The following is a 25,148-nucleotide window of genomic DNA, read 5'->3' on the forward strand; positions in this document are numbered from 1 at the left end:
GCTCAAACAACGTTGGGAAATATTGCGACATTACTTTGAAAATCATGGTAATGTTGCAGAATGAATCGACTTGAAAAAGATGAAGACTTTTACCGAAAAATAATCTTTTCGGATGAAGCTCATTTCCATCTCGGCGGGTATGTTAACAAGCAAAATTGCCGCATTTGGGGCTCAGAAAACCCGCACGCACTCGAAGAAAAGCCGATGCATTCACAACGAATCACTGTTTGGTGCGGATTTTGGTCGAGAGGCATCATTGGTCCATTTTTCTTCGAAAATGAGCGAGGAGTGGCCGTAACCGTCAATGCAGAGCGTTACCGGGCCATGTTGAACGAATTTTTGTTCCGAGAAATTGAAGAGGAGGATATTGGTGGCATTTGGTTCCAACAAGATGGCGCTACTTGCCACACAGCGAATGCTACGATCAATATTATGTGCACTGTCTTCGAAGATCGCATTATCAGCCGAAATTCTGATATCGTTTGGCCGCCTCGGAGCTGCGATTTGACGCCGTTGGATTATTATCTTTGGGGTCCCGTCAAAGACCAGTATTATGCCAACAAACCAGCAACAATTGATGCACTGAAGACCAACATACGCGGTGTCATAGCTGAAATACAGCCGCATACAATCGAAAATGTGTTGAAAAATTAGACCGATCGTATGGGATGGTGCATGGCTAGCCGAGGCAGCCATATGAATGAAGTTGTGTTCCATCATTAACCGGAAGGATTGTACTTCAAAATAAAAAAAAAAAAACAGTTTGGAAAAATATTGAGTACTTTCTTTTTTATAGCATTTTTAATTCCGTAAAGTTATATGGCGGTCCCTGTATATTCATACAGGGTGTCCGGTGGCAGAAACAGGTTTATTAGAAAGTTTACTTCAATACAATTGCAAAGAAGACATGTAAGGATTTTTTTATTAATATTTCCTCAGAATGTCGACTGTTACGTCAGATACACTCTTGGAATCTGGTCTCCGTACTCCGTGCCACTCGCTGGAGAAGTAATGTCGGGATGTCATTAACCTCTCGTACGATATTTTCTTTTAATGGTGAGATGGTCGCTGCAATTACTTCGTAGAATTTTCTTTTGAGGTACTTCCATGGAGCTAAGATCGGGCGATCGACGAGATTCCAATTTATGAATTCCATCCCTGAAGTGAGAATCTGGAAGGGCTGTAAAATTCGCTTCTATAGCTCTTACGACCTCATCATTTGATACAAAACGCTTTCCATGCATGATTTTTTTTAGGTCTGGACTCAGATAGAAGTCTCTAGAAGCCAAATATGGTGGATTCGGTAGATGCTCCAACAATTCGAATTTTAATTCATGAATTTTAGCCATTGTCGAAATGCTCTTGTGACAACGCGCATTTCCTGATGAAAAATAATTTCTTTCTTTTACAAACTGGGTCTTTTCTTACGAATTTTTTCCTTCCGCTAGTCTAAAAGTTTATAATAATATATTATTGCTATAACAGTTTGCAAGTAATCCACAAACAAATTTTTTCGCATCAAAAAAACTGATGCTGAAACCTTCTTGGCCGATTTCTGGATATGAACTCGTTTTAGGGCCGAAGAATCAGGTTAACACCACTCTTTAGCCTCTTGTTTTGATTTACGATCGTGGTGGTAGACCCAAGTCCCATCCAAAGTGATAAAATGATGCGCAAAATCCACTTTATTCTTTCGAAAATGCTCTAAATGTTGCTGTGAAAGTCGTATTCGAATGTACATATTTTTGTTCCGTTAGTAGCGAATGCGGCACCTATTATGTACATCTTTCTGAAACCCAATACTTTAATCAAAATATTGCTTACACTGCCCAATGAGATACTAAGAACTTCTACTAAGTCTCTTTCAGTCACTCGACGATTTTTCAATATGAAGTTCTGTATTTTTTCTACGATTTCTCGTGTTGTTCCAGTTTCTCGACGTCCCTGACGTGCATCGACTTTAACACTTTTACGACCACGTTTAAGTTCAGCCACCTATCTTTCTACTGTACTAATTTATGGAGATTCAGGCAGAACTATGTCGGTAGACATAATATCCTGATACTAACATGGATCCCAGGACACGTGGGTATCGCGGGTATCGCCAACTTCTTTGGCTCTGTGCCCATTCTGCTACTCCCTTTTGCAGCCATCACAGCCACAGATGTCAAATGGGGTACTTCAAGCCACAAGCGAGCTTGGCAGGCTGAGAGAGGCTGCAGATGGGCAAAACTTATGTTACCTATCATGTGCGGTCGACTGTCGCAGATCTTCCTTTCATTAAGTAGAAGGGACTGTAGGCAGCTGGTTGGACTGATGACAAGCCACTTTCTATGCAGGAAGCACAGGGAAGAGATAGGCATCTCAGACAATGCACTCTGCCCAGCAAGTGGACAGGAGAGTGAGACGCCGGACCCAAGATCCACTCAGATTTTTTCGGAGGTCGAGTAGATCTAAAGAAAATTAAAAAGGGAGCCCGAGTGGAGTACAATGGACTTAATGCTGACTGAGTCCTTACGCACTTTAGCGTTCGCTAATAAGTTTCCTTTGTTTTTTTACCTTCAAAAATATAAATTCAATCACTGCACGATATTTAATTTTGTCATTGTAGAAAATACTATGACACGTCGATACTAAATGGCTTGCCAGAAAATAATGAATGGACAGATTGAAATGACTCTTCACATACGTTCATATGAAGAGTGTACCAACATAACAACAAAAAAAAATCTAGTAGCAATGCGCTCTCTTATTGAACCGCAAAACTTATGAAACAACCTAGTATGTACATATGTATATATCTTTATATATATTTCTCCTTCTTCTTAATTGAAGCGATAATCGCTTACGCGATTTTGACCGAGTTTAGCAAATCATGCCAGTCGTTTCTTTCTCGTGCTAACCGGCGCCAGTTGGACACACCAAGTGAAGCCAAGTTCTTCTCGACCTGATCTTCCTAACGCAGTGAAGGTCTACCTCTTCCTCTGCTACCTCCAACTGGTACCGCATCGAATACTTTCAGAGTCGGAGCACTTGTATTTATTAGGAGGACATGACGCTGGCTGTAGCCGCTGGATCTTTATTCGCTGCGCTATGTCTATGTCGTCGAAAAGTTTATGCAGCTCATTGTTCCATTGCTTACGATACTCGCCGTCACCAACGTGCTAAACGAATTTCGCAGGATCTTTCTCTCAAACACTCCAAGCGTAGCTTCATCAGATATTGTCATCGTCCACGCTTCTGCGCCATACGCTAGAACGGGCATGATGAGAGCCTTGTAGAATCTTAGCTTGTTCGGGTCCAGGTCGAGAGAGGACTTAACTACTCAGTTGCCTACTTAGTCTAAAGTCGCGCTGGTTGACAAGAGAGATTCTTCCTTGAATTTCAAGGCTGACATTGTTATCGGTGTTAGTGCTGGATCCTAGTTAAACGAAGTTTCGTCCAACCGCAAACTCATAACTGTCAACTCCAACTATATATTATTTTGGTGCATAACATTTTGTCCGATTTAAGCGAGAGTCCGAGTTATAGGGGTATCCAACTTTACAATTTTCGCAATGACGTATCTTGAGTCTCCTCCATACATCCTTATTAATGGCGGAGGTTAGCGATTGCCTGCCGAAGAGCGAAGGTAATTGGAGCAACTTCTGCTATGATTTTGATGCTATACACCCACACTGGAGATTGAAACCAGAACTTACTGCCAACTTGTGACACGCAAGTACACTCGCCTACGCAGCTTTACCATACTATTAAACCGCAATACGTGACCGATAAGCAATGCATTGATGACAGTCGCCTAACCATTCATTAATCCATTTCCTTAGCAAATGTAATCAACAACTGGTTTTGAATATAAGCATCCGATCATCGGCTGCCAATTGACATATTCCCAATAATTAGCTTTCCTTCACCATAACGCTATTGGCGGAACAAATTTCTCTTGCATTTGTATGTATGCATGTGTATATGTGCGTTTAATATTTGTCATATTTGACAAGCTACCCGGGCCGTACAGACGTAAATTTGATAACTTACGCAAACTATATTCGTATATTCACGTGAAGTATTTAATCGCACCCACACTGATATTCCATATAGAAGTTTTATTACCTGACTGCCATAGATTACACATTTACTCCGTTTCAGCTGACACCGGTGACATTGCCTTTCATATTCTCGCTGTCTGGTGGCTTGAGTCCACGTGCCGCTTGACAATCTGAAGGTAGCAAGCAATATTCAGGCTTCGAAATCAACAACCGAAGACAGTTTTTATCTCCATATATTCGGGCAGATAAGCCACTAGCGCGCGGGTGTTGCCAAAAACGAATGCACAGTCAAACGCAGAACTTCCTAGCCGTTATAAAGAGGTGCGATGGCAAAACAACGCAATACCTGATACTCAAATTTCGTGATATCAGTAGAAAAGTTGTACGGTTACACTAAGCAGAACGAGGTGCAGGCAGATATCAGAAGTCGGACGAAATACAAAAAAGCGCAAATATAGTAGGAGTGCTTAATATGAAAGAGTGCAGAGAGGGAGCAGAAGTGTATGTTAGAGTTATTGCAAAGAATCATTAAGACAATAAAATTCTAAATTTTTACTCGTAAAAGTTTAATCGACCAAACGGTGCTGGTATTTCAAAAGTTCGTATAAAATCCGCTATTGTTTTCTTTTGTGAATTGCTGGCGATAAAACCGAAGCAAAAACAAAATATAAAAAATAAAAAAAATTGTGTAAAATTGTGTTGATAACAAATCAATTTCCACGAGCGCTGCCGCATGCATAACAACTTAAGCTCTAAACGCTTTCAATAGCTTAACGGTAAACGATTCCGCCGCGCAATTTTCTTGGCTCCGTTTGCATTTGTTTTTACTCTGAAAGTTGATTCCGTGTACGTAATTGACTAATCAAAGTTAGTCGTTTAACATTTCGTTTGACTGATTGAACGGTTGTAATTGTTGTTGTGGGCAGTGTTTACACGCGTTTTTGTTTATCACCACTTTTCCGCTAAGAGCCAACGGCTGATTAGTGTCATTATTTTCGAGCTATAATTTGTGTTGAAGTGGTCAATTGGCCGTTTATCTTCTCAACTCAACTTTTGTTGGTCTGTGATTTGTAAATCTGCTGTGATAACGGTATAAAGTCCGATAAGTACTGCGGTGTGACCGTTTTTAAAATATGAGTAATGATGATATTTGTAAGTACCTAAATGTGTAAGCAACTTTTCTATTTCATTTTCAATAGCTTTAGGGTGTTCCTGTAATTATAAACAAGTTTTTTACTGTCACATTAACGTTAGCCTCAACGTTCACTTGGCTGAACTGCACGCAACAACTACCTGTTCAGCAGGGAATGTTTTCACTGAGTCTGCTCTTGCTAGTGCATCAGCCGTTAATTGTTTCGTTGTCCCAACCATCAGTAGGAGGGTCGTTTGAAAAGTCAGAGAAAAGGCACCACTGGCGCGTATCGAGGTTATGTTTAGTTAGTAGCATCTCTTGGAAGATCATACACCAAGTTTCAATCATAGCGGTCTATTTCTATGCATTTGGCGTTAGTTTGAATCGAGAAAGTCGAGTGATTTTTCTTTCAACACACCAGCCTACGCATCAGTAGTTGCGGTGGCAAAATTTACGGAAATGGGTTTCAAACTCGTTTCAAATCCACCTTATTTTTCAGAGGTGGCTTCCTCGAATCTCTTGGATTGCTATTTCTTCCCAAATGTGAAAAAATCAAGCGACGAAGTTATTGCAGAAACGATTGGCTATTTTCAGACTTGCACAAATCCTATTGTTCGGAAGGGACCGACAAACTAGAAAAACGTTTGACGAAATGTATAAGACTAAAAGTAGACCAGGAATGAAGTACTTTTTATTTTTACTCGCACTTTTCAAACGACTGTCGCATGTCATGGAACTGCATAGGCACCTGCATAAGCAGATAACCTGGTAAAACCAAGCAGCTATCATTGCAAATAAGTACTTCATTCAATTCTCTCTCTGTTACACCTCACCGACTCACCTTAATGTATTTATTCATTTCCGTTAGTCAATTTAAATTTCAATTTATGTATGTATAGTATGTTAAACTGCTTAAGTTTTGATTTTTTTAGTAATATATATTATAGTAATTTGATATAGTGATTTTGACAGTGATAGCAGCGCATGTCACAGAGAAGGTGAAGATGTCGATACCCCAATCGTCGACGACGGAATTGTCGTTTCGCTACCCGACCATGACGAGGTGAAAATAGCGATAACGCGGCTAAAGAACAAAAAAGCCGCGAGCCCCGACGGACTGCCGGCTGAGCTATTCAAACATGGCGGCGAGGAGCTGGTAAGGTGTATGCATCAGCTCCTATGCAAGATATGGTCGGATGAAAACATGCCTGCCGATTGGAATTTAAGTGTGCTCTGCCCAATCCTAAAGAAGGGCGATCCTGCAATCTGTGCCAATTACCACGGGACTAGTCTTCTAAATATCGCCTACAAGGTTCTAGCGAGCGTATTGTGTGAACGGCTAAAGCCCACCCTCAACCAACTGATTGGACCTTATCAGTGTGGCTTCAGACCTGGAAAGTCTACCATCAACCAAATATTCTCAATACGCCAAATCTTGGAAAAGATCCATGAAAGGAGAATCGACACACACCATCTTTTCGTCGATTTCAAAGCTGCATTCGACAGTACGAAAATAATTTATCTGTATGCCGCGATGTCTGAATTTGGTATCCCCACAAAACTAATGGCTATGCAAGATGACGTTGCTCAACACCAGCAGCACCGTCAGAATTGGGAAGGACCTCTCCGAGCCGAGGTTTCAAACAGGGTAACTGGCTGTCGTGTGACATCTTTAATCAGATGTTGGAGAGCATCGTACGAGCCGCAGAACTTAATTGCTCAGGCACAATTTTTTATAAGAACGTACAATTGGTGGCGTATGCCGATGATATCGACATCATCGGCCTTAACAACCGCGCTGTTAATTCTGCCTTCTCCAAACTGGATAAAGAGACAAAGCGAATGGGTCTGGTGGTAAATGAGGACAATAGCGAAGTACCTCCTGCCATCAAACAAACAGTCGGCGCACTCGCCTATCGGCACCCACGCCACTGGTGACAATTATAATTTCGAAGTTGTAAAAGACTTCGTGTATTTAGGAACCAGCATTAACAGCGATAACAATGGCAACCTTGAAATCCAACGTAGAATCTCTCTTGCCAACAAGTACTACTTTGGACTAAGTAGACAACTGAGTAGTAAAGTCTTCCCTCGAGTAAAGTCCGTCCATACGCCATACGTTAGCGCAGAAGCTTGGACGATGACAACAACCGATGAAGCAACGCTTGGAGTATTTGAGAGAAAGATTCTGCGTAAGGTTTTTGGACCTTTGCACGTTGGCAACGGCGAATATCGCAGGCGATGGAACAATGAACTGTATGAGCTACGTTGGCTCGGTCATGTCGTCCGAATGTATACAAAAGCTTCGGCTTTGAAAGTATTCGATGCGGTATCAGCTGTTGGTAGCAGAGGAGGAGGAAGCCCTCCTCTGCGTTGGGAAGATCAGGTGGAGAAGGACTTGGGTTGATTTGATGTGTCCAAATGGCGCCGATTAGCACCAGAAAGAAACAACTGGTTATCGCGCCAATGAAGAAGAAGATAGTGATTTTATTATTAGTATATTATAGTGGAATTTCAACATACTCGTACTGTACATATATACTATGTCATGTATGGCCATCGGTGTGACGGTGGGACGGTTATGTACACCATACGTTAGCCTGAGTGTGCGACGAACACTTTTCAAAGAGCCTCGATTTGTACGATTTGTGAACGTTGTTGAGGCGTAAGCCTTTCCATGATGAAATGTCAATGAATACTAAAAAGATAAGGTATTTAGTTTGACAGTAGTTACGCGGGATCTGTTAACAAAACCCTACTTCAATGTCAGCTGATGTTTGGCAGTTTCATCTTCCTCTCTACAGCACCTGCAAGTTCCATTTGAGTATTTTCCTAGATTACCGAGATCATAATTGAATCTACAATTCTTTGTTAGAATTCCTGTGATGATAATAAAATTATACTTTTTTAATTTCATACAACTTTTTAATTGATTTAGTTTAAAGCCACCATCTATAACAGATGTTGATTGCGATGAAATCAGTAGATTGTCCCAGTATGATCTTCTTCGTTATCACCTACTTAGTGAATAAGAGAGAGGAAGTTACCATTTTCTACACCGACTGAGTACACTGACTAACTTATTTATCATTTTGTTCGCAAATAATAGCCATAAAAATGACGAAAAAATATTTCTGCCATGAATAAGCATCTGCTTGTTTGGCTAAAGCCGTCAATCCATAGGAAGGGAAAGGCCCCCTCTGCGTTGAAAAAAGATCAGGTGGAGAAGGAATTGGCTTCACTTGGTGTGAAGAAAGAAACGACTGGCGCGCTTTGTTAAACTCGGCCAAAATCGCGTAAGCGGCTATCGCATCAATGAATAGTCACTCTACATTTCATTCACACATTCCGCACACGTTGATAGCAAAGATTATATTGCGAAATTTCAGCTACACAATTTTTTAAATATTGTCAACAACTTTCTTTTTAGCGGTTTGAATCCCTTTTTTTCGAATGCATAACATTGTGGAATTTTTTTTACCATATTCGTGTTTAGCATACGAAATTTATTTTCGTGCATTAGGTTCCATTTTATTCTTAAAACTCCTGCAGGGAGACGATACTCCACTTAGACCGACTGACTGCTTGCATGAAAAGTTTCAGCACGTTTTGCTGCCAACAAATTGTTTGAAATGAAAAAAGAAGCAACGACAGTATTTATTATCTCTTGACAACACAATTGCAAGCGGACTCTTAATTAGATGCTGCCGAAAATTTATAGTCACACCCGACACTCGCTTTTCTCAGCACACTCAGCAACTCACACTATTCGTAGCATAAGAAAAGGCGTTCGAGCTGATGTTCTCTTTAATTTCTCGCTTCTGAAGTGATTGACTACTAAGAGCGCCATTGCGGCGCATTTCATCATTTTGACATATCTAATTGAAAATTTCTAGGCGACAAAATATGTCTTTTCGTCACTACGCACTTAAAGCCATTTGTTTGCCTTTAAGCAAATCTTACACTCTGTGCTCTGCCATTCCAAAATTTCATGCCGCTATACGATGTAATAGCAATTGAAAAATGAAATGTACTGGAAATATTAGCTCTATCATGCGGCTAATTAATCGCTTCTTAGAAATTAATCGCTCTTGTAGTCATTTGTTTTTACTTGGCTGTTGACGGTTGACATAGTGGATCAACTGTTGTAGCTGTTGCTTTGTTCTTGTTTACTTGTATGCTATTGGATTTCTGGTTAAGTTAAGTAGGCGCGTGATTAAGTATCTACCACAACATAAGATAAACGGTAAATTGCTTACGGTAGGTATGGGTAATTTCAGGCAGCGCAAGTTCAGCCAGTACAGGCATGCGACGACTGCTTGGATGAAGAGTGAAAAAGCGAAAAAGGCTGAGGTAAATCATTATCATAAAAGTTGATGCGATAAGATTGCCAGTATGCACTAAGAGCTACATAAATCTTATCGGTTTGCAAGTTGACATTGAGGGAAATAAGGTCTAAAGAAGACATTGATTTATGAATTTCATAATACAAAGTAGCTAAAATGGAATATTATAAAATATTTTCATTTGATTATTAAAAAAGTTGGCAACGTTATGCAAACAATCTCACCGATAACACTTATCGAGATATACTTAGAAAGCAAAATATATGAAAACTCATATTTATATGCACAAGGCCCTATTGTAACGGCAAATAAGTTTATAAGAGCTTTGCACCAAAGCAAATCTGATGCGATTTGTGGGTGGCCACAAAAATATTTTTCACGCGAATCCATTCACACACATAAGCATTAGCAATCTAAACCAAATACTAACAAGGGAGCGATTTACGTTTTTTCCCACGCTCAGCATAAAATCAGACGTAAAATGTTTGTTAATGCACAGGCACGGTTGTCTGCTTAAACATTTTATTGCGCAGCAAAGGACATTGGACTCTGATGTGGGCATTTACTTATTGCACAGCGGACGTGTGGCTTTGCATTTACTATTTTGCTGCAGTACAGCTCAGTGGCGCAACCACGAGATTTTTATTAAATCCTCCCATATATAAATAATAAAACCAAATACAAAAAAATAAAAAAAATAAAAAAATAAAATAAAATAAAATAAAACAAAATGAAATTAAATAAAATAAAATAAAATAAAATAGAATAGAATAGAATAGAATAGAATAGAATAGAATAGAATAGAATAGAATAGAATAGAATAGAATAGAATAGAATAGAATAGAATAGAATAGAATAGAATAGAATAGAATAGAATAGAATAGAATAGAATAGAATAGAATAGAATAGAATAGAATAGAATAGAATAGAATAGAATAGAATAGAATAGAATAGAATAGAATAGAATAGAATAGAATAGAATAGAATAGAATAGAATAGAATAGAATAGAATAGAATAGAATAGAATAGAATAGAATAGAATAGAATAGAATAGAATAGAATAGAATAGAATAGAATAGAATAGAATAGAATAGAATAGAATAGAATAGAATAGAATAGAATAGAATAGAATAGAATAGAATAGAATAGAATAGAATAGAATAGAATAGAATAGAATAGAATAGAATAGAATAGAATAGAATAGAATAGAATAGAATAGAATAGAATAGAATAGAATAGAATAGAATAGAATAGAATAGAATAGAATAGAATAGAATAGAATAGAATAGAATAGAATAGAATAGAATAGAATAGAATAGAATAGAATAGAATAGAATAGAATAGAATAGAATAGAATAGAATAGAATAGAATAGAATAGAATAGAATAGAATAGAATAGAATAGAATAGAATAGAATAGAATAGAATAGAATAGAATAGAATAGAATAGAATAGAATAGAATAGAATAGAATAGAATAGAATAGAATAGAATAGAATAGAATAGAATAGAATAGAATAGAATAGAATAGAATAGAATAGAATAGAATAGAATAGAATAGAATAGAATAGAATAGAATAGAATAGAATAGAATAGAATAGAATAGAATAGAATAGAATAGAATAGAATAGAATAGAATAGAATAGAATAGAATAAAATAAAATAAAGTTAAATTAAATTAAAATGAAATAAAATAAAATAAGTAAATATTCATAATTTTTTACACTACTTTATATATTTATAAAAGCGAGAAAACGTTGAAAATAGAAAATAATATATTCAGGTACATTTCTTTTTTATTTTACAAACATACATACATGCAGTGAACTAAAAAAAACTGGGAAACTTATATTGGAAGAATTCACATTTAAATTAATAAAGAAATTATTCACAGATTTTTAAGGAATCATTTGCGATGATAATATTTCATTTTTAACTATTAACGGCAGAACCGTTTGTTTGTTTGCTTAGCACAATTTTTCAAAGTCAAACAAAAAGCACTAATTTTTTAGCACATTTAAGTAAACTATTTTGTTTCAACTAGCCCTGTCTAGTGTACCGTACCCCATAACTTGATTTGACAGCTGAGCATGGCAAACTGTGTTGACATTTCTGTTCAGTAAGGTTTGACAAGTCATCATAAATCATTTAACATCAAAGTAAGCCTTCCAAATTATGGAAATATACTTTGAAAAAAAAAACATTCTTCAGTGTTTACGAGCATGCAAACGTCGTTATCATTAAAAATTATTTTACATGCTATTAGTCCATAAAATTTAAAAGACAAAAAAAAATTTCCTTTTTTTTTATTTTTATTTTAAAATTTGAAAGGCCTAACAATAATTTTGAATGTTTTAAAATTGATATTCGATATTTTCGTTATCGCTTTCATCGTCACTGCTTTCATCGCCATTTATTATTTATTTTTTTAGGCTTTCCATTTATTTATTAAATTTAGGCTTTTCTATGTCAAATAGTCTCATTGAATAAAATTTGTGATTTTATCGACATTTTGTTTAACATCAAAAATGCCTGAATGAAATCGACGAAATTCGGTGTAAAAACAAGCATATTTTTCGAAATTTTTTTTGTCGACACAGTTGATTTATTCAAAATTTTAAAATTACTTCATTATAAAGTCATATTTAAAGAATATTGTGTGAAATTTTCATTGATTTTTATGAAGAAATGAGTTGGTGGCAGCGAATCTTCGCGGACGTCTCATAAAAAAGTTTTATTGCGGTGTCCCTCAGAACTCATTACTGGATCAACTAAAATCAAAAAACCAAATTGATTTCCTCAGCTAATAAAGTTTCGCAGGTAACAACGTCGAATTTTTTTTTTTTAATTTTTTAAAGCGCTTTGAAGTCAAAACACCGATTTTTCATAAAAAAAACTTGAAAACTTTGTTGTTTTAAAATATGACAAAATTTAAAAAAAAAAAACTCGACGTCATTACCTCGTGAATAAAGTAAAGAAACAAAAAAACCAAATTTGAAAAGAATCGGTGCAGTAGATATGAATCTACAGTGGACACCGACCGTAAAAAAGGCAAGTGTGAGAAAAACGTAGGTAGCTACTTTCGGCAGCGTGAAATCCGGTTGGAGAGGTAGATACTTAATCCTTTGTGTCTTTGTCAATTTTACTCTAATGCACTTCAAACTTTCACACAATAATCTTAAGATGTTATAGAATAATTTAAAAAAAAAAAAAAAAAATGAAAAAAAAAATACCATACTACCCCCTTAATAAAAGTGCAATAATTTATTAGTAAAGTGTCTTTTATTTTGTATAAAAATCCGTCATGACAAAAGCGGTCAAAGTCTTGGGGTATATCGAGACAAGCGGCTGTGCAATACTTCATCTGCTGAAAAGCTTTGTGAATACTATTTACGTGTCTGTGTACCTGATCGATGGTACCGTGAGTCTTTCTGAAGCTGAATTAGTGATTTGGGATTAGAATCAAGATTAATAAGCAAACTTGAAGTGATTTACAAGAACTATGAAATACCTGAAATTACGGAAATTTTGAAAAACCTAATTTGTCAATATTTAATGTATTGAAAAAATATAACGAAAATTATTTTCTTAAAAAAAAAAAATGGTACCGGAAAAGTTTACAAAAATAACTCAAATGTGACCAGAAGAAAAATTATATGTTAAATAAAAGGGAACCCGAAAATTTCTGCAATTAACTAAATGCTAAATCACTCAAAAATTAGTCAGTTGTGGCCGTACACCCAAAAACTAACAGAAAAGACTTCTAGAAAAAAGCTCCTTCTTGAAGAATTAATGCGAGTAAAAGGTTCAACTGTACGTTAGCAAGCCGAATCAATTTCGGAGCACTATGACTAAAATGAACTATCTAGAAATATTCAAAGAGCAAGTTCTTAAAGCTGTCGAAAAATTACAGTTACCAGTAACGTTCAGCTTCATGCAGGAGAACGACCCAAAGCATACGGGAATGGTTGCTTGACAATGCAAAAACGTATTGCCTCATCCTTCGAAGAGCCCAAATATCAATCCCATTAAACACTTGTGGGCCCACATTGAAAGAGAATTCCCTAAACGGCAGATTAGGGGTAAAAGTTACTTAAAAAAGAGATGCCACCAAAACTCTAGTAGACTATCTCTTCATAAAAAAACCGTTGCCCTTTGTAGTCGGCTTGAAACTGGAAATGTTGCTGCACAAATAGGTTGCCCTACAGTTTTGTGCCGCTTCCGAACGGCAGATGGTTTTTTTAGTGAGGAGCTTTCTGATGGCAATACATTTTGGAGATTTGCCATTGCCTGCCGAATGGCGAACGCTAATAGAAATAACCTTTTCTATCATCTGCTGTTTCATACTTGTGATTTCAAACCCACATTTCTTTTCCATTTTTTTTGAAAATTATGTCAACCGCACAATAGGCATAAGTAAGATCAGCTGATAGAAGGAATGTATCGTAAGCAAAATAGATGCTGGTTTTTTACGACTATTACAAATCGCGCCCAAGTTTTAATTTAAACCCAAACCAACCCCCTCCTCCTTGGTTGCGCGCATGACACAGCTAAAATCACGTGCCAGGCAAACCGAACAAATCTTTACTAAGTTTGGATTCTGTACCATGCAGGGCGAATATGTGAGATATGTAAGCAAAAATACTACAACTTAAAAAAGTTTCAACAAATTCTACCTCAAGCCTCAAGCCTTTAACTTTAGCTTCTATGCAGAAAGTGAGTTTCATGATAAATAATAGAACAGAGAAATTCTTTGAAGAAATAGTAACATAAAAAATATAAAGCTTTTTACACGTTTGCCAATTTTTTTATGGCGCTTCAGGAATTATTTATAGCGTCCTGAAAGCGCCAAATTGCCACACGTGCGTGCAGCTGGACATTGGCTTGTTACTTTGTTGCTTGTCCCTTTCGCCGATAACTGGGCAAAAGCATCTGATTGAATGATTTTTACGACTTAACTTTGTTTGCAGCGCAGTCTGCTTTCGTTCGCTCGATGACTGGTTTATGGTTTTTCTTCCCTTTTGGTTATGTATTTCTTTTTCTTCAAACGCATGAGTCGAACCTTGTTGAATAGCTTTCACTGGCGTTGCATTGAACTTTGTAGTATTCCTTTGGTAAACGAGACTACTGTGAACGCGAATGAGCGTCACTTAACTTTGACTTTGGTTATCTACTATTCTATTCTATTCAATTGAATCTATTCACTTTAGTTTCAGCCATTTCAGACACTTGGCTCATTAGATTTTAAGCTCACTCTTGTAGTGTTATCCTTTAGTTGGTGACCCGACGAATCTTTTGATTAGTCTGACTTTCTTTCATTGCATGCAAGTAATGTGAACTCATTGAAAGCCATGTAGGCTATTGCCGTCTTATAATTAAAATATTTACGTTATGCGATTTTTCCTTGGCATTTACGTTCAAGCCTTTAGTCGATTGGTTGCTTGTCGTTGTAACTGTTGCATAAGTTCTGCTTATTCTCTATGTTCTCACTTTCTACATTCACGCGTATGGTTTACATCATTTGTTTTTATTTCACTTTCTGCTTTTATGTATTTACATATTGGTTTTCGTTTTCTGTTTTTTTTTTTACGTTTAACGACCACATGTTGTTTGATGTGCAATGCGCCTGAGCCCACATATCGACATCCCCTAAATAAAATCACTTACATTTTTTTGCCGTTATAGTTTTCCAGTAGACACTCACTCTCAGTTGCCCTATATTCTTCGGTAAGTTTCTCTTGGTAGTTTCCGCATCCTTTCTCTCTTCGCCCAAGAACTCTGCACTGGAAAGCAAATTTGTTGATATTGGTGCGGCCGGTGAGGGTGAATTCTCAACCATAGTAGCCACTTCCGAATGTGTTGCTATTTGCGCTGTTTGAAGCTTTGCGGTATCTGTATATGTGAGAAGTGGGTATGGGAACGGTGCAAGGTTATTGGAAAACTATTATATGTACATACATAATTCTTAAATGTCTTACATACATACATATACTTGTCTAAACATTTGCTTATAGGGGAATACTATACACGTTGTTATACATATGTACATACAGACGATATTCTTCACAGTATGGAGTTGTTGTCGTTTCATAAGGGGCTTGTTCGTAACAGGGTGATTTGAGTTATATGAAATCAAATATTTGTATGTATTTAAAATAATGTCACTTTAATGTTTAAAAATAAGGTAGATAGGAATAGTATGTCTATTGCCTAATGATATAAAGTATACCCGGTAGCAAATTCGTTTTTAGTACGCAGACTGCGCAGTTATATATAAGTAATATATTTTTTTTATTCTTCAAAAAATAAAAAAAAATTTTTGGAATTTAAAATTATATCAATAAAAAATAAGAAAAAGATCATGTAAGATAAATTTATTTTAAAATTAAGAATTTAGGTAAAATTTGTTACGTAAAAATATATTTATATTATATTAATATTTGATATGTATTTATAATTGGCGCTTACACCTTCTATTTTATGTTTGCTCGAGCTCATCCTCCTACTTGGGTTGTGCGTTTTGATGAAGGGGCCAACGGTTCTACGCTACCTCTGAAGGACAGAAGGTTTTTTATAAAGAATTTTTCCATGACACTCAGCGGAGGTTTGCTATTGTCTGCCGAGAAGCGAAACTTTTTTCTATCAATTAGTGTTTTATGCCCGGAGTTTCGAACCTATTCACTTCCGAATGGTAGTCACGTCCCAACCCATTGGGCTACGATGGTAGGTAGATGAAATGGTTGAACTACCACTCTGGCAGTCCCCATCTAGCATTAAAGCGCCGTTTTGATACCATTCTGAGACCTCCAACAGGAAGATAACTGCAGCTAGCCAGAGCTGTTGTTATAATGGAACAAATTTATAGTATTTAGGTTAGCGCACTGCCACAGGCTGTCGAAGAAAGGAGCACCCTTAAGCTGCCAAACCTGGACATCAGTCTCCTTCTCTGAAAGGTCCACACAACTTCTCCAATGGGAGTTAAATTGTAAACACATCTTCTCCGTGTGTGTGCCATCATCTAATGACCGGTAAACATAGATCCGAGTTTGGAAATTGAATGGTGTGGTGTGTCCAAGACTTTCTGAGTCCTCCTTCTATTGTAGTGGGGCCAAGAAATTTCGAAATACCACATGAAGAAATGGAGCACCATTTTTTCTGCGTCTTCGTGAGAAATAAGTTGTGCAATTCCCCTTTAACAACTGACAGGGGGATGCCCATGACCGGGTAGGAGGTCTCTGAATTCAATTCAGTCCCCTTCCTGGCAAGCTCATCAGCAATTTCATTTCCCTTTATACTCCTATGTGCTGGAACCCAGGTCAGAGAAATGTTACCTGCACACCCAAGAGATTTGATCTCATCCTTGTAGAAGTTTACTAGTTTGGTGCAGCATCAGAGAAATGTTACCTGCACACCCAAGAGATTTGATCTCATCCTTGTAGAAGTTTACTAGTTTGGTGCAGCATCATGGCGTTGTCAGAGCCTTGATCGTGGCTTGACTATCGGGGAAAATGTCAATATCTTCCTTGCTTCCACGTTCCCTAAGCAAAGGATCGCAAAGACTTCTGCCTGAAATACACTAGTAGTATTCGGAAATTTTAAGGAGTTAGATAAATTGGCTGATTTAGAGAAAACCCCTGCTCCGACTCCCGATTCCATTTTGGAGCCGTCAATGAAGACAGAGGTGGAAGCTGCGGTGCAGATTTTCGGCTCGATCCAACGTTGCTTAGTTGGAAAGATTGTCCTATTACGACCATAAAACTCCAGTTTGCGGATAGAGAGCGGTCACATAAGATACTTTTTTAATTCATTACGATGGGCTTCCAACTAGCTTCTAGGGCATTATTAAGTAATGTTTATCTTTTAAGGCTCATGCTGGAATGTAAGTACACAGCAGTCTCAGCGTCGTCTACGTCTACGCCACTAATAAATTACTTACAATAAATTCCATGTATTCTATTATAATATATTTTAATATCTCCTCGGTGACGCCGTAGTCGAATGCGTTTGTGCGTGACAACCATTTAGAGTACTTAAGTTCGATTCTCCGTGCAAGAAACTCCAAAATGAAGAAACAGTTTTTTCGAATAATGGTCGCTCCTCGGCATGCAATGGCAAACCTCCGAGTGTATTTCTGCCATGAAAAAACTTCTCAAAAAAACGACTCTTCCGTTCGGAGTCGGCTTAGAACTGTAGGTCTCTCCATTTGTGAAACAACATTAAGACGCACGCCACAAATAGGAGGAGAAACTTAGGCAAACACCTAACAGAAGTGTGCGCGCTTATTATTTATTTTAAATATCTCTGGAGTGATTTGAAAAAAAAAAAAAAAAAAAAATGCCCACAAACAATGAGTGCAGTTTGCGACGGAGTATTGCTGTCGTACAAAAACCAAGAGTGGTCTAGCATAAATCTGGCATGACCGCTTATGAGCGTCTCATAAACACCTTAGCCACAAATCATCGTTTGGAGATTTTGGAAAATAAATAAACAGCTGCTCTGAAAGTCGTCATGTAGTCTTTCTTTCGAAATTGGCTGAGCTGATTCATAGGATATGACTGCAATATCTATAAAGCTTCTGGTACAAGCTGGCACAATGGTAGTCACCCTATCGGAAGATTTATAATTTTTGCAAATGACAACGTTTGTCAATCACATTTGACACTTGTGAACAATACAACAGCAGTGCACAGCAGACAGACAGTGGAGCGCGTAAAAATAAAGATTTCCATCACTCAAAATTATTTGTTTTTATTTAGTAAAAAAGTTATTCAGAACGATTTTCAAAACGATTAATTTTGCGCCACTTTGTATATTTGATAAATTTTTTGCTTTAAACTCTTTGATTTCCTTACATTTTTGTTCATCAGCTGATGAACACAGACGCTAATGACAGTACTAGCAGCCAACAATTTTTTTTTTTTTTCGAATCAAAATATCTTTTAGTTAGATTACCAAACTAGTATATAGATATGTGCCAGTATATATTTACACATATATTTGCGCATTTGGTTATGTGCATGAATGCATGATAATTCTGCGTGTCACAGTGAGTGGAAAATCTCTATGCCAAAATTATTGCCAAAATAGAAAAGGACAAAAAATAGTACCCCTCCCTACAAAATTTTAAAGTATCTTTAAGTGAAACGAAAGACGCCTGTAAAACATAAAATAAGAAAAAATAAATAAATAAATAGAAAAATTAAAAGAAGAGAAACAAGAAAAACACCAAACGAAATGCACCGAAATTTCGAACAAACATGGTTGAAGCACGCAAGCTGTATTGCCTAAATAATCCAAATATATTTGCCAACATCTTAACCAAGCGAGCAGAAGTCGATTACGCGGCTTATAAAAAAACCAAAACAATGAAGTCACGTGTGCGAATCGGTTTTTTTTTTATTATTTTTGTGAAGCAATGACCAAATGCACTATTTCCAGTAGTGAGAATTAGAGATTCTCACATAGATTTGGAGAGCAACTGGAATACCTACTATGAGAGAGTATAGAAATAGTGAGCCAGAACGAGTGAAAGCAAAATAATTAGAAGAGCGAAACAAAAACAAAGCAGCCAACAATGAAATAAAATTAAATAAATAAAAACGCACACACAAGCCAAACACTACATGAATAATAAACAAAATTTCCATTAAATTACACAAAAATATATCAACTGAGCGACAACAACGGTGATGGGGCTCTAGTAAACACTTCGATGTATGGCAAACTTTAGTAATGATAAAATATAACCATATGAAGCAACTACATACATATGTACATGTACGCTATACAAATACATACATAGGTACTTAGTGTGGAGGGCAAAACAGAGTGAGTGGGTGGTATGTGTGTATTGCACTAAGTAATTAGGGGGAAAAATTGATGCAAAGCAAAATTGTAAGAAATACAAGAACACAAACAAAGCGTCGGAGAGGAAAAATGCGAATGCGAATACGAATAATAGGATGGCTACATGGATGTCACTTTAAATGAAATGATTGGAAAATGCGAAAAAAGCCAGGCGACGCACTGACGAATGCGTCCACGATTACCACCACGAAGCCAATAGCCAACAGTGGTTTTCACTTTCATTTTCGCATTTAATATTCAGTGTTTGAAAGACAACGCGTTCGACAACACGAAAATAGCGGAGCAAAAATCAAAGCAAATATTCTACGCTATAGTTTCAAAACATCTTTCTCAAACAATTCTCTATCTCTCTATTTATCCTGCTGTTCTTTGGTCATTACATACATAATCCAAAATAGCGCCATTATCCAACTTAGCAAAAACTATAACTATAAATACAACAGCTGTTTGTGGCAGACGCTTTTCTAAACTGTGCTATTTCAAACGTAACGGTAATGCTAACATAACTAGTGATGCAACTATAAAATTAAAACAATAAAGTGATACGAAAAGTCTAATTAAGAAGGTGACTCACCACTTTGGAACAATTTCGAAACTGAGATTTTGTGAATTTTTATAAAATTATTTTTTAACAAAGTGTGTGCAGTTGGCCCCAAATATAAAACAAAATAGCAAACGCAAACACAGACGCACATGCATGCTTACTTATACACATGTAGACTTACAATACAAATTCGGGCAATTTTTTTGGCAAAATTTTTGCAATTCCCAAATTTTAGTGGTAGAAACAAATCGCGGACAATTTGGCATAATTATTTTTAAAAATATCTACTTAATGTTCCATTTTGTCCACCAGCATATTGGAACGTATATTGACGTTTGACGAAGCTCTCACAGCTTATGTTAGAAGTCTAACAGAAAATACCCACAAATAGCCGGCGATTTTTTATGCTTTTTATTTGTTTACTCGCGCGCACTTGTGCACGAAGGTATTATAATTGTGTGTACGTAACCGCCAAAATGATACAACCCATTTAGTTATGACCGTTCGGTCTGTTCCACTGTGCGCCCGATAGCTTAAGCAAAATTTAGTATAATTCAATGAAACTTGATGCACATAATACTTTTTGCTTCAGGTTGTAAGATATTGAAAATGAACAAAATCGGTTAAGGGCTCACTTCCCATACACCGTTAATTTCCACAGAAAATAAGGAAACTTATTTTATTTATTTTTATTTTTTATTTTTTAAAAGCTTAAATAACAATAGAATTGCTAAATAAACAAAAAGATAACGCAGCGCTATAAGGAAACTTAATATGTTGGTTATAAATGCAACAAAAGTACTCAAATTTGGTAAAAGTTGTAAACCCAAAAGACCTTGCGATGAAATGAATTTTTTTAAAAATCGGCGATGTCACACCCATTTTTGGGTAAATGCGTGAATCCCTATAAAGAATCAACAAAACCCGCCCAAACTTAGTGCACGCATAGCTCCCTCCTCTTTTAGATCTGACATAAGTATTATTCAGATCGAATGAAAATCACGCTCAGTTTTTGCAAGTTAAGATAAAACCGGACATACGTTTTATCCATCTAACATTACTATCTAAAACTCTCACTGTGTAGGTGCTTGCTTAATTCCAAAAATTAACACCCAACCCGAATAAATTTTTACCAAAACGTACGTGGATATAAAAAGTGCGGTCCGAATCGAACTTAGCACTTTACTCATTTTATTTTCAAAGAGTTATAAACACTATGGATTAACACATTTTACTACTAATTCCACTATCCTATTGATTCTACTATCCTACTGATCCTTCTACTAATTCCCTTCTTCTCTTTCTTTTCAAAGTAGCAAAACTTTATAATGAATAGTTTTGAAAACAAATGGAAAGTGAATAAATAATGACTGAAATTGGAGCACGTCCTTCGTTCGTTCGTAATAACGTCATCAGCTTGCGGGGCTTCATGGCGCGCCACTGCATTACATTGACGGTATTGCACCGTACCATTGGTGGCCATAAAAACCTTTGCAGCATCAGCAACTAGCTTAACAACAACAATGCCTGCATGCCAATCAGCGACTACCCCACTTTGGCTTTTGTTGTCTGTTTCGGCATTTAATATTTTCTACCATAGTGACCACCGCCTTAAGTTTATCGGCATGTGACCTTCCTTTCATGTCATTCAATGAACTCTCGCCAACACACATCAGCTCACCGTTGCACAACAGTAGTGCATTTTTAGCATAGGCGCCTATACATGCACATGCACGGGGTATTATTTTCCCCTCAATATAGCATAACATCAATACGTAGGAAATTACACAACAGATAGCATTGGAATGATTGTATTGGAAATACTTAGTTAGATGGAATTCGCTGATTACCGTTTGCCGCCTTAGGGACGACTGTTCGGTGGATTCCGGGTTCGACCTATATCGTACTGGAACTTTATATAGGTATTATGAAAATATTAGGCTAGGATTAAAGTCCCATATGATGCATGAGCAGCTCACACATACTGCGACATATGTAATTCCTGGCTGTTTTATGATCAAACACAGAAAATTTTCAGATTTTTGAAACAAACCCGTTAAAAATTTTGTGACCGGCAAACTTTTATTGCAGTTTATTAACAACAGTTCATTTCAGCAATTCAAAAAAGCCAAATGGATTTGTGCGTGACTACAATTCGAAATGCGCGAGTTCGAAATCATGGACACGAAACAGCAAATGATTTAAAAAATTTTTCCTAGTAGCGGTCGCACCTCTGCAGACAGTGTTAAACCTCCGAACATCCAAGTGTATTTTCACCATGAAAAAGCTCCTCACTAAACAACCATCTCCTGTGCGGAAGTGGCACACAACTGTAGGTCTCTCCATTTGTGGAAAACATCAAGAAGTATGCCACAAATAGGGAAAGAAGCTCAACCAAATACCCCAAAAGAGAGCAATTACAGCATAAAAAAAAGCTTGCGGTACAGGATGAAGTATAGATATATTAAAATTTCTTATGAAAAAGACTAAACCTGCCGTCAACAAATTTGAAAATTTAATCTATTAAAATATGTAACGAACTTTAAAAAAGGGAGCGTTAACTGAGTAGAGTAGAAGGTTTGCACACTAATCTGACCTCACCAAAGTTGCTTTAACTTATACTTTTCTGTAATCATTACTATCTGTCGACTTCAGCTTTTGCTCGCGTATGAGGAGGCTTACAATGCTTTAAAGCATCATCAAAGCTACCGTCGCAGCAGTGGTATGTCACGGTACTAAAAAATTTCCGCTCGTTTGGAACCGTCACCCACCATGGAGCTGCTTACGCATTACCTCAGCTCTTTCCATCTTTCACATTATATGATCAGTGTTCGTGTGCCTGCGTCCAGGTTTCGCTTTTTCATCCGTTGTAAATTTTCCGCGAATTCAATGATGATTTCCCACGTTTCCTCGCTGCTTAGTCGCCTACAGCTTTAGCAAAGGCATTATTAACAGCTAATTAGTGTCGATTTGTGAAATAAACCAAAAGCCAGAGTTGTTTAATTCGAGGAAGGCTCCTAAGAACGAGAATTTCAATTGAAAACGTTGCTTATCTAAATGAAAACAATAGTTTGTTACAACAATAACAACTATTTAATAAGAATTGCTTTATTTTTATTTCATAACCATAATTACTGCATTAATTAGTAGAAATAAATTGCGTATCAGAAGTGCAAAAACTGCAAACAAAAAAAAAACAATAAAAAATATTTAATTTCAAAAAACCACAATGGCTTCCAATGCCAAGATATACAAGTTTTTTTTAAACCAACTAAATTTTTTATATTCATTTGGCCTCCTCGAATTTTATTCAGCATAGGAATAGGTTTCCGTCCTCCTAAAAGAGATGTCGCTACTATTTTTGTATTCGCTCTAATAATATGCTGGTGAATTGAAGGTGTTCATTCAGTTTTCATGTCAATTTCGACGTGAGTGATAAAGGTGAACCAGGTCCATCGACAGCGAAAAAAATATTCATGCTTCAAAGGTTATGTTGTGCAACTGGTGAGATCAGAAGGATGCCATCTATTTTGAACTCCTTAAACCAGCTGAAGCCATCACTGGCGATCGTTACCGATTGCAGCTAATACGTTTGAATCGAGCTATCAAAGAAAAGTGGCCAGAATGGGACGGTAGACATGACAAACTGATTTTGCTGCATGACAACGCCATGACAAATCGCTCCAGAAATATTTAGAGGGAATTGGGAATTGGAAAATCTTGCCACACCCGCCGTATTCCCCTTCGGATTACCATCTGTTCCGATCAATGCAGTCAGCCCTCATTGGAGAGCGGTTCACTTCTTACGACAGCATCGCAAACTGGTTCAATAATTGGATCAAGTAAAAAGGGCTCGAATTTTTCGTCAGAGAAATCCGTATGCTGCCTGAAAGATGGAGTAAAGTTGTAGCTTCTAATGGCGGTTACTCAAACTTAACATAAAATCATGTTTTATTTAATGGTTTAAATAATTCGTAACTTTACTAAGAAAGGACGGAAACTTATTCCCATACCCAATACCCCCAAATCAATTTATTATTAACAATTCGAACACGTTACTAACCAGCAGTGCAAGCGGACACTAGGCTTTTAAAAGCTAAAAAGTTTTTATTTTCTTGAGAATAGATAAAAATTAACTTTAATATGTATGAAAGCATGAAACATGACTCGCTCGTTAAAAGCTGCCACAAAAATTATAAAGTAGCCTCAATGAAATGAATCAGACATTTACTTTGGGTCAGCGAAGCTTTCGAAAGAAGTGCAGATCTTCTTTAGTAAATATCCGTTAGTTTAGTAAATATCCGTTATGAAACAAGCATATATTTAGTAATTTCCATAGTAAAAGAGACGTTGAAAAATTGTGTGAAATTGCCGACTGCCTTAAGCACTCGCGGTATTTTTTTGAATAAAACTCTTCTCCATATAATTTGTCACTTCAATTTGATGCCACAAATATCAATTTTTTAAATTGCCTTTATTATCTTTTTTATCTTGTATTGTTATTGATTGACATGATAATAACTTACGCGATTTTTCCTCGTGCTAACCGGCGCCAGTTGCACCCACCAAGTGAAGCCAAGTCTTGGCGCGCTGCCGGATTATAGGAAAGTCTGATTCGGAGAATTTCCATAACTTAAATTATTCAAAACTGATTGAGATTCTAAATGGGAAAAATTATCATTGGGATAAACTTTTGCGCTTCATTAAATATGCCTTTTATTATAAAGATTACTTATTAAAAGAGTTCAAATGGTTTTAAAAACCGAAAACCGATATAATTGTATTTAGGTATTTTTTGTGTTTGCACAATGTAAATATATTTGCTTGTCGCTGTCACTGGCCTTTATCACATTTCAACTGCTGTGCAGCAGCCTTAACGCCATCTCCACCCCGTTCCCATTTTCATGTAGTCGGGCAATTCATGCATAAACAATTGCAAATAGAAAGATAGAATGATTTATTTTCAATTAATTGTAGTGCGAATTGAGTGCTTCATATTATTGTTTTCTCCAACTAATACAAGGCTATAAAAACTCAAATTATAAATTACACAAGGTCAACATACTACATATAAATTGAACTTCGGCTGTGGGAGATTTTGTCTGTTTTTGCGCTTGTCTGTATTTGCGCTCGTTCGCACTGGTTCACAAGGGTATTATAATTTTGATCGACACATATATACCAAAGTATCATTTCTGTCTGCCTGTCTGCC

General features: G+C 36.7%; 1 protein-coding gene across 3 annotated transcripts in view; it reads left to right on the forward strand.

Annotated features, from left to right (window-relative positions):
- LOC129241007 (calcium-binding protein E63-1) overlaps positions 1-25,148 on the forward strand; it is a 221,754-nt gene that overhangs the window by 86,507 nt on the left and 110,099 nt on the right. Inside the window, exon 1 of one of the 3 annotated variants that reach the window (XM_054877125.1) lies at positions 4,390-5,201. The exons of the other annotated variants lie outside the window; for them this stretch is intronic. Coding sequence (XP_054733100.1) covers positions 5,183-5,201 — 19 coding nt within the window. The 5' untranslated portion in view covers positions 4,390-5,182. Of the gene's footprint in view, positions 1-4,389; positions 5,202-25,148 lie in introns of those variants that run through there. 3 annotated transcript variants of the gene reach the window in all.

The sequence above is a fragment of the Anastrepha obliqua genome, chromosome 3, assembly GCF_027943255.1.
Source record: "Anastrepha obliqua isolate idAnaObli1 chromosome 3, idAnaObli1_1.0, whole genome shotgun sequence".
NCBI classification, from domain to species: Eukaryota; Metazoa; Arthropoda; class Insecta; order Diptera; family Tephritidae; genus Anastrepha; species Anastrepha obliqua.